The 11,101-nt window shown below is 41.0% G+C and overlaps 1 protein-coding gene across 2 annotated transcripts; it reads left to right on the forward strand.

Annotated features, from left to right (window-relative positions):
• The first annotated feature begins 3,082 nt into the window (after positions 1-3,082).
• On the forward strand, positions 3,083-10,583 carry PYCR1 (pyrroline-5-carboxylate reductase 1). 2 transcript variants are annotated; one of them, XM_074220630.1, is made up of 8 exons: positions 3,083-3,172; positions 3,649-3,764; positions 6,626-6,696; positions 7,272-7,451; positions 7,642-7,863; positions 8,055-8,147; positions 8,367-8,530; positions 9,843-10,583. In XM_074220630.1, the coding sequence occupies exons 2-8, from the start codon at positions 3,698-3,700 to the stop codon at positions 10,006-10,008; spliced, it is 963 nt and encodes a 320-aa protein (XP_074076731.1). In that variant the 5' UTR covers positions 3,083-3,172; positions 3,649-3,697; the 3' UTR covers positions 10,009-10,583. The 2 variants fall into 2 exon arrangements, with proteins under 2 accessions (XP_074076731.1, XP_074076732.1); XM_074220631.1 differs by lacking the exon at positions 3,083-3,172 and having other exon boundaries at positions 3,566-3,764.
• The last annotated feature ends 518 nt before the right edge of the window (positions 10,584-11,101 follow it).

Raw genomic sequence — 11,101 nt, forward strand, 5'->3', positions numbered from 1 at the left:
AAGTTCAGAACTAATTTTTTTCACTGCATTATTTTTGGGCTTTTCTTATTTTTCCACCAAGCTCTACTGTTGGGTACCTCCAGCACATCATCTTCCCACCTTTGCAACATTTCATGTTCCTTTTGCATGTTTTCTTCCACCATTATACTGTAAGCAATAACACTTTTTTTTTGACTGACTGACATTTAGAACCCTTCATTCTTATTACAATAGTGATCAATGGGACCCAAGGGATCATCTTGTCCAGGATCCATAATCTGGGATACATGAACGTTGTTCTCTCTTTCTGTCTCTCTATCTCTGACTCTGTCTCTGTCACTCTAATATTTTGATAACTGCATTTCAATTTTAATCAATTTCCTTTGTAATCCTACGTATTTTATTTTTTAAAAAAATCATTCTGAAAGGGGATCCACAGGTTTCACCAAACTACCAGAGGGGTCCAATAACTAAAATAAAAACAAATCAAAATTAATGACCTATTCTTGACCTAGTCCAACCTAATACTACAGGTAAGAAAACTGAAACCTAAAGGTTAGCATTAAGTGATTTCAGAGAACTGGAAGGGACCTCTATAGACCTCTGAACTTTCCAGAGCTCTCCATTCTCTCTTAGCAGCTATACTTGGTTGGTCTCAAGTAAAAGAAACATCATGCCCATCTCTTTCCCCCCATCCTTTCTTTTAGTTTGCAGTCTTCCCCCGTTAGATAGTAAGTTCCTTAAGACTGTGTGTGTGTTGGGGGGGGGGGCTGAAATACAACTAGAAATGAAAATGATCAATGCTGGAGAGAATGTGGGAAAACTGGGGTACTAGTACATTGTTGGTGGAGTTGTGGACTCATCCAACCTTTCTTGAGAGCAAATTGGAATCATGCCCAAAGGATAATAAAAATGTGCATACCCTTTGATATAGCAATATGACTACAGGGTCTCCAAAAGAGATCATGAAAAAGGATAAAAATCCCACATGTACAAAAAATATGCATAGCAGTTCTTTCTGGAAATTGAAGGGATGCCCATCAGTTGAGGAATGGCTAAAAAAATTGTGGTATATATATGTGTGATGGAACACTAATGTTCTGTAAGAAATCATTGAGGGACAGGATTTCAAAAAAGCCTGGAAAGACTTGCATGAAGTAATACTGAGTGAAATGAGTTGAACCAGAAGAACATTATGCACATTAACAACAACATGGGGTCATGATCAACCATGACGGACTTTTTCATTTCAGCAGCACAATAAAGACAATTTTAAAAGACTTTCAATATCAATATCCATATCCAAAGAAGGAACTGTGAAGTTTAAATGAATTTTTAAAATTGTCTTATGTATTATGTCATTTTTCTCTCTGTAATGTTTTCTTTCTTCCATTTGGATCTGATTCTTCTCTCATAACATGTTCAATATTGATCTATGTTTAGCATGGTGATAAAAATGGAGCTTATATCAGATTGCTTTTTGTCAGGGGGAGGGGAGAGGGAAGGGAGGAAAGGAGAAATTGTAAAACTCAAAGCCTTGCAAAAAAATTGGTAAAACTACCATTATATGTAGTTGTAAAAACAAATAAATAAAATATTTTTTAAAAAATCAAAAAAAAGTTTCTTAAAAGAGTAGAGGACTGAAAAAGTGTTATCGTGTACACTGGGAAAATTTATTGCTGGAGGAATATTGAAAAAGATGAGGGTGACAAAGATTTCTTTAAGGGTGCCTAGTCCAATGAACTAAGAAGAATGGGAGGAGCTTTGGTGTTTGTCCTGCATGATGAATTGAAGAAAGTAATTTAATATATCCTAACTACAAATAGAACCAATAAATATGGATCATGTAAAATACTTAACCAAACTTAGCATTTTTGAACCATTGATCTTTAATAAATTCCTGTTGTCTTTTTATCCAGGCCAGATCAGGTTTGCAGAGGAGCCAGGAACAGCTCTTAGAAAAAAGTATTCCTTTACTGTGAGCCATTATTCAAATGGTGGAACTGCTGATGACTCAGTATATTAATCCTATTCAACTATTAGGTGTCTGAGGCCGAATTTGAATTCAGGTCCCCCTGACTCCAGGGCAGGTGTTCTATCCACTGCCACCAAGCTGCCCCTAAGAATTTATTTTTAAAAAAAATCATGTCGCCCATTTGTACTTAAGCACTATATGTCCTATTTTGCACAGCTGACTATTTGGCAGTTATGATGATCTATGATGGGCATATTGCTGTAAAAAAATAAATACACAGGGCGGCTAGGTGGCAGTGGATAGAGCACCAGCCCTGGAGTCAGGAGTCAAATCCGGCCTCAGACACTTAATAATTACTTAGCTGTGTGACCTTGGGCAAGTCACTTAACCTCATTGCCTTGAAAAACAAATAAACAAACAAACAAATAAATAAATCAATGCACAGAAGACTCAAGGGGGGGGGGGGCTGAATTTCTTTCTTTCTTTTTCTTTGTATACCCAGGGCTAGCACAATACCTGGCACACGCTAGAAGCTTAATAAATTTTTTTTTGAGTTGAAGTGAAAATAGTATTAAGTCTGTACTTTGCTTCAAATCAAACCATTCTTAAACGGGGGTGGGGTGGAGTAGGGAAGTAGATCCTAGGGTCCTAGTCTCCTGACACCTGTCTTATCGTGCCACCTTTGGTCAGGGATCACAGGTTGAGAGCGGAAAGGACACTCAGGGGTCATCTAGCCCAGCCCTCTCATTTGACAGATGAAGAAACTGAGGTCTAGAGAGGCTGCGTGAGTCTTGCCAGCATCAGATACGGGGCCTGCCCCTGAGAGCCAGAGTCCTTCTCTTCCCTCCGCCTCTGGGCCGTAGGAGACGCAGCGACCAGGTGTGTTTCCTTTGTCGAGAGTTCCCGGCCCCGAAGACGCCAAACTTGGGCTCTCCAGCGGAGCCGGGTCCAGGGGAGCCGGGTCCAGGGGAGCCGGGTCCAGGGGAGCCGGGTCTAGCGGAGCCCGGTCCAGGGGAGCAGGCTGCTTAGGAAGCGAATGATGCAATCACACATCCCGGGAGCCGGCCCTGCACTCTGATTGGCCCTGACGTGTCTTCCCGGTCTCGGATTGGCTGGGCCCGCGAGGACCAGGGGCGGAGCTGGGCGCAGCTTGGCGGAGCCTCGGAGTTGACACGTGGACCCGGGCTGTGTTTCTTGTGTAGCTTTGTCTGTCTGCAGGTAACCGGGAGGAGAAGGGCAGGGGGACGGGGCAGGGTGGCTGGCAGCGCGTGCAGCCGGGAGGGGCAGTGGTCCTGCTAACGAGCAGAAAAGCTTTCCTTCACCATCCCCCCTCCGCCATCATCTCTTCTTCCCTCCTTCATCTCTCTTTCCTTTCCTGCCCCCCCCCTTCCAGTGAAGAAACGGACGCCGTCCTTCTTCCCTTGGGGGAGCATTCCTCTAACTAGCAAATCTGGGGGGGGGGGGGCAGACCTCATTTTTTCCGAAGAAGAGGGGAGGCGGGGAGAAAGGGATCTTGAAAAGATGGAGCCTTAGAATTAAGGGCCTTAGGCAAGAAAAAGAGTCAGTGGGCCGGCTCTTCTGGGGGCTGGGTTTAGGAATGGGTAGGTAGGAGGAGTTGCCCTGGCCGGTGGCTCTGCTTTACCACTCAGCCCAGCCACGTCTCTCCAGTGGCAGCTTCTTCCTTTCCTATCCAGTTCCACCTGTTCTCGTTCTGCTGGCTGAGCCGAGCCTCCGGAAGGAACCATGAGTGTGGGCTTCATCGGAGCTGGCCAACTGGCCTTCGCCCTGGCTAAAGGCTTCACATCAGCAGGTAGGAGCAAGGGTGGAGGATAGACTGAAAGTTTGGGACTTGAGTTGCCAATGCTTTGTCCTGGGCTCCTCTCTACTTCTCCACCCCAGAGTGCCTTCCCTTCCCCCTACCTTCATATTTAATTACTTGATGTGTTTATTAACTTCTTATTTATTTTGAAAATATATTTTTTTCAGAAAGATTTTATTTATTTTGAGTTTTACAATATTTCTCCTATTCTTGCTTCCCACTCCCCACAGAAGGTATACCATCTGTTAGTCTTTTCGTTGTTTCCATGGTATACATGAAAATATATTTTATATGTATTTGTTTCCTCCATTAGAATGCAAGCTTGCTGTAAGTAGGAATTGGTTTTTTTTATTATTTTATTTGGAGGCCAAACAGTTCCAGTCACTTATTGATTGATTGATAAGTTGAGGGGGCAGGGAGAAGAGGTTCCTTATTAGACATGCTTTGTCTGATAGAGAGAAAGACAGAGACAGATGTGGGCCACCAGTCAAAAGAGGCAAAAAAAAAAAATATATATATATATATATATATACCTATATCTGTATCTATATGCCTATATATGTAGATATTTTTATGGCTACAGATATCTAGACATAGATATACATATATTTTAGATAAATATATCAACCTATGATTTCAGTCCAATGAAATACAACCTTCATAGAAACTCACTGCATCAATAACTGGTCTATAACTTACAGTCTTAGAAAGATGCCTGTGGGGGCAGGTAGGTGGATAGAACACTGGCCCTAGAGACAGAAGGACCTTAGTTCAAACCCAGCATTAGATGATTACTAGCTGTGTGACCCTGAGCAAGTCTCTTAACCCCAATTGCCTCAAAATAAAAGTTGCATGTGTCACTTGAGAGGTTAAGTGGTTTGCTTGTGACTATACAGCTCATATGTATTATATTAGGTAGAGGAAGGACCTGAACTCAGATTTCCCTCACTTCATCAAGTATTCTCTGATTCTACAAGAAATTAAATCAATGCTTGTTCAGTTATTTGAACCTGAATTTGAAGTTGGGCTCAACTCTGATTTTTTTTTTTAAATTTTAAATACTTTAATATTAGTTTGAGGAATCTTTGGTTTTTCTCTGTCAAATGCACTTCTCTACTCCCAAACATTTTTCACCCTCCCCTAACCTTTTCCCTTGACAAAGAAAATGAGCCAGAACTAGCATTGACTTTGTTGAATGTTAGGTTAAAAGAAATGAAAGGCTAGTTTACTACTCCTAGGGGAAAAAAAAAGTTATAACTCACTTTCAGTAGATAATGAAAATGCCAAATAAGCAGAATTGTCAACATTTCCCTCATTCGGGTTTTTTTTATTAAAGATTTTATTTGAGTTTTTGAGCTTTACAATTTTTCCCCCAATCTTATTTCCCTCCCCCCCCAAGGAAAACAATCTGTCAGTCTTTACTTTGTTTCCATGTTGTACATTGATCCAAATTGAGTGTGATGAGAGAGAAATCATATTCTTAAGGAAGAAACAAAAAAGTCTTAGAGATAACAAGATCAGACAATAAGATATCTGGTTTTTTTTTCTAAATTAAAGGGAATAGTCCTTGAACTTTGTTCAAACTCCAAGTTGTTTCTCTGGATACATTGCAGACAGCCCCAAATTGTCCCTGATTGTTGCACTGATGGAATGAGCAAGTCCATCAAGGTTGAACATCACCCCCATGTTGCTATTAGGGTGCACAGTGTTTTTCTGGTTCTGCTCATTTCACTCAGCATCAGTTCATACAAACCCCTCCAGGCTTCCCTGAATTCCCATTCCTCCTGGTTTCTAATAGAACAATAGTGTTCTGTGGCATACATATGCCACAGTTTGTGAAGCCATTCCCCAATTGAAGGACATTTACTTGATTTCCAATTCTTTGCCACCACAAACAGGGCTGCTATGAATATTTTTGTTTGTACAAGTGATGTTTTTACCCTTTTTCATCATCTCTTCAGGGTATAGACCCAGTAGCGGCATTGCTGGGTCAAAGGGTATGCTCATTTTTGTTGCCCTTTGGGCATAGTTCCAAATTTCTCTCCAGAAGGGTTGGATGAGTTCACAGCTCCACCAACAGTGTAATAGTGTCCCAGATTTCCCACAACCCTTCCAACAATGATCATTATCCTTTCTGGTCATGTTGGCCAGTCTGGGAGGTGTGAGGTGGTACCTCAGAGAAGCTTTAATTTGCATTTCTCTAATAATGATTTAGAGCAATTTTTCATATGGCTATGGATTGCTTTGATCTCCTCATCTGTAAATTGCCTTTGCATATCCTTTGACCATTCGTCAATTGGGGAATGGCTTTTTGCTTTAAAAATATGACTCAGTTCTCTGTATATTTTAGAAATGAGTCCTTTGTCAGAATCATTAGTTGTAAAGATTGTTTCCTAATTTACTACATTCCTTTTGATCTTGATTACAGAGGTTTTATCTGTGCAAAAGCTTTTTAATTTACTGTAATTGAAATCATCTAGTTTGTTTTTGGTGATGTTCTCCATCTCTTCCTTAGTCATAAGCTGCTCCCCTTTCCATAGATCTGACAGGTAAACTAGTCCTTGATCTTCCAATTTGCTTATAGTATTGTGTTTTTTAATGTCTAAATCCTGTAACCATTTGGATCTTCTCTTGGTAAAGGGTGTGAGGTTCAACTCTGATTTTTTTCAGATGTAACAGAAGCCCCCAGGATGAGAAATGACATTTTTGTCAGATAGAGAAACATATAGCTTGGTTTTGTTGTTTTATGAAGGGTACAAGATAAGGGATGAGGAGTAGAGGTTCCTGGTAGAGCCTTGAAGGCTCTGGGTGGCATTGACCTTGAATTGAAACAATCTTGCCTCACTCTCTAGGTATTCTGGCCTCTCATAAGATAATGGCCAGCTCACCAGATATGGACCTGCCCACAGTCTCTGCACTCAGAGTAAGTAAGAGTAGAATATAGGTGGGAAGGAGGTAAAAGTGTGGGAGTTTATGGAGTGGAGTTTGAACTTCCCAAGATAAACTGAATCCATTGGTTTATAGGCCAGGTTTGGGTCTTTGTATTTGGGGGTAGTTCTGATTCACCTTCTCAGACCTGGGAGCAGAGATCAAAGGGGAGAACAACCTCTGTCACAGAGTTTATATACCACTGGCTTCCCAGCCAGGTCAGATTATGGACCAGGTCTGACCTGTGTGGATATCTCAGCATGAGTGTATTTGAAAACTACCCTTCTTTTTTTGCCTAAGAAGAGACTACTGAGTCTTCCTCTACCCCTTACCACTGCTCTCCCCTTTCCCAGACTGTTATTGGGATTTGAGAGAGGTTAGCTGGAGGTTTAATTGTTGAGATACTGGGTGTCTGTACCCGAAGGATGGCACTTAGGACAGAACTTTAAATGAAAAATCTTAGGGAGAACTGCAACAATGACTGAATTATAGCATGAATAAGGAAGCTCTGCAGCCTGACAAGCTTATTCCCACCATTTTTAATCATTATCTCGCTAATAATTTCTGCAGAAGATTGGTGTAAACCTGACCCCCAACAACAAGGAGACAGTACAGCATAGTGATGTACTTTTCTTGGCTGTAAAACCTCATATCATTCCCTTCATCCTGGATGAGATTGGAGCTGATATTGAGGACAGGCACATTGTGGTCTCCTGTGCAGCTGGGGTCACAATTAGCTCCATTGAGAAGGTATTTTTTTTTCCTTCCACACACCTCTGGGTGGTGGTGGTGGGAGGGGGTGTATGTGGCTGTTTCCTGGTACTGGTTGGGACTGGTGGAGAAAACTGTGTAGAGACAAAGGGATCTGGAGAAGTGTGGAAGCTAATTTGTGAAACAGGGTAGATGGTGCTTGAAAGTTTAATCTGCTTTCTTTCCCCAGAAACTAACATCCTTCCAGCCAACCCCTAAAGTCATCCGTTGCATGACCAATACCCCTGTGGTAGTACAAGAGGGTGCTACAGTTTATGCTACAGGAACCCATGCTCAGGTGGAAGACGGGAAGCTTTTGGAACAGCTAATGGGCAGTGTGGGTTTCTGCACCGAAGTGGAAGAAGATCTTATTGATGCTGTCACTGGTCTCAGTGGTAGCGGGCCTGCCTATGTGAGATGTATTATGTGTGTGTGTGTGTTGGTGGGGCGGAGTAATAAAGTGAAGGGGTTAGACAAGTGCCTGATCTGTGGACAGTTAATTGAGGGAGGGTGAAGGTACTTGGGTTATCTCCTTTAGCCTTAGAGAAGGATACCAAGGGCCTCTTTTCTTTCCCCAAATTTCAATAATTATCTCTCCTACAGGCATTTACAGCTTTGGATGCATTGGCAGATGGTGGTGTGAAGATGGGGCTACCTCGTCGTTTAGCAGTTCGTCTGGGGGCCCAGGCTTTACTGGTTAGTAGCTTTCTGATCCTTGGACTATATCAAAAGGAAGCTCTCATTCAAATTTGGCATTAGAGCTTTGGACTGTTTGGGAGCTAGTAGAAAAGTGAAAGAGCTGCAACTCTGTTCCCCAAAGGGTTTGCTAGTAGGAATCTAATGGAGTCAAGGAACAGGCCTCTCTCCTTGTATATAACTTTATACTTCTACTAATCCATCTTCCTTCTACTTCAGGGAGCTGCCAAGATGCTCTTAGAATCTGAACAGCATCCAGGACAGCTCAAGGATAATGTCTGTTCTCCTGGGGGAGCCACCATCCATGCCTTGCACTTCCTAGAGAGTGGTGGCTTCCGTTCCCTCCTCATCAATGCTGTGGAGGCTTCTTGCATCCGTACCCGGTAGGCTCCCTCTTTTTCTTACCTCTCTATTTTCTTTGACAAGTTTCTTGTTCCAACCTATCCACTAGGAGCTTATTTAATAACAGTCCAGATTAGAAAAATGTGGCAGGAAGAAAAAATAACACATCCCTTATCATTTCTTTAATAATTCGTCTTAGTTTCCTTGACTCGTTTTGCTACCACTCTCCTACAAACTTTTGATAATTTTCTATGGATCGGGGTTCTTAACTCAGGGTCAACAAATAGACCTGCGTGTCTATGATTTAAAAAAAATTTTTTTTAATTATGTCTGTGTAATCATTTTCCTTTGTAATCCTATTATTTTATTTTATCTATTTAAAAATATTCTGAAAAGAAATCAACAGGCTTCATCAGCCTGCCAGAGAGATCTGTGACCACAGAAAAAGTTAAAAATACCTGCTCTTAATCATCTAGGCATTGGGGCAGCTAGGTGGCGCAGTGGATAGAGTACCAGCCCTGGAGTCAGGAGGACCTGAGTTCAAATTCAAATCCGACCTCAGACACTTAATAATTATCTAGCTGTGTGACCTTAGGCAAGTCACTTAACCCCATTGCCTTGCAAAAACTAAAAAAAAAAAGATCTAGGCATCTATTCTCTCTAGTTGAGAGAATACTGGTTTTGAAATGAAAAGATCTTCATTCAAATCCTAACCCCAACACTAATAACTGTAGGACTTTGACCAAGATCAAGGCACTTAGGCTAACTGAATTCCTACCTGAATATTCCTCCTCTGCCCCAAATAAGTATACAGTCTCTCCTTGAATATCTACATCTAACTGTCAAAAAGTTCTTATTTATATGGTGTGAAGATCTTTCCACTTCTAACTTCTCACCCATTTAATCTAAATCCTCCACTCTAGAACTTTACAGAATAAGTCAAATTTTTCTTTCCCCCCAAAAAGGGGAGGAAGAAATTTACATAACTTTACAAGGACCAGCTAGTTGTACATAATAGATTTGAAGTTTTATGTGTAATCTATTTTTAGTATATTGTTATAGAAATGCTTGTTTTAATCACATAAATTGAAAAACAACAAGAATAAAAAGGACCATTCCTGATTCCTTTGGTGATTGCTGGTAAGACAGGGTTTTGAGTCACTCCCATCTTGTGATTGCTCTCCTGGATGAGCTCTCCTTAGTCAGAGTCTATCCTAAGTTCATCTTGGCTGTTTGGAGGTAGGGGCTTCAATGGGCAGGCTCCATAAGGCTGTGGACTCTCCACCCTCTCACTAATAAAAATCCCAGATCCAGAACTGCCATTCCTTTCTAACCCTTTTTGGTTTTCCGCAGAGAGCTTCAGTCCATGGCTGACAAAGAAAAGATCTCCCCAGCTGCCATCAAGAAAACACTACTGGATAAAGTGAAGTTGGACTCCCCTACAATGTCCACAAAGTCGTCCTCCAATCTCATCAAGTTGCTAGCTCTAAACCAGGCCCAGGGAGGCAAGAAAGACTGAGGTGTCCCCCTTTATCTCTCTGATCTCTGCTTCCAGACACACAGAGAGAAAGCATCTCCATGTGGCTGGAACAGGTCTTGATCAATTATCAGAAATTCCACGTCTGTGGACCATAAATGGCTCTTTCTTATAGAGTTCAACATGGAGAATTTTCCCTGCCAACCAAAAAGGTCACATTTGCCCCTCATTCTCTTAAAATTCTGATTTCCCTTCTGAAGACTCCAATACAAAAGAGAATATTTCAGTCATTCAGCCCTTTTCTTTCTCTTCTCTCATGGAAACAACCTTTGCCCTTCCTCTCTCTGAGAGTTGGCTTTCCCTGGTGAGGGTGCTAAGAGTGCTGAACCAACACCAGTTGTTGAATTGAACATATAGACATATTCTACCTTAGAACGGACAGCGCTGGATTCTTGCCCTCAGGTATGACCCCTGACTCTGGGGAAAGCCAAATAACCCATCTCTCTTTTCTCCCCAGTTCATCCCTACTTCTTTTTTTCCTGTTTTATTCTGAACTTAAGAAATAAAAAAAAATTTCAATAATAGTAGAATAGGAAAAAAAATCTTTGTACATGAAACTACATTTCTATTATGTACAACTAGCTTTTGCTTTTCTATATTTAATAAAGTTATCATATAACTTTTTTCTTTTTTTTTCTCTTCTTCCACTCCTGTCCCCCACCCTAGAGGTGACTATCATTAGACACAAATATATATATACATATGTAAAATCATTTTTTACATATTTCTATTTATAAATCTATTTGGTTTCAGATAGTATCTTCCTTCAAATATTTTTTGTAGTTAACTTGGGTATTTTTAATAGTTAAAAGACTTGACTTGTTCTTAAAATAATATTGCTATTACTGTATACAGTATTCTCTTGGTTCTCTTCCTTATTTCATGTAAGTCTTTCTTAGGTCATCAAGTTTATAATTTTTTAGTTTTTTGTTTTTTAGGTTTTTGCAAGGCAAATGGGGTTAAGTGGCTTGCCCAAGGCCACACAGCTAGGTAATTATTAAGTGCCTGAGGTTGGATTTGAACTCAGGTACTCTTGACTCCAGGGCTGGTGCTCTATCCACTACCCCACCTAGCT

The sequence above is a fragment of the Macrotis lagotis genome, chromosome 2 (assembly GCF_037893015.1).
Source record: "Macrotis lagotis isolate mMagLag1 chromosome 2, bilby.v1.9.chrom.fasta, whole genome shotgun sequence".
Taxonomy (NCBI): domain Eukaryota; kingdom Metazoa; phylum Chordata; class Mammalia; order Peramelemorphia; family Peramelidae; genus Macrotis; species Macrotis lagotis.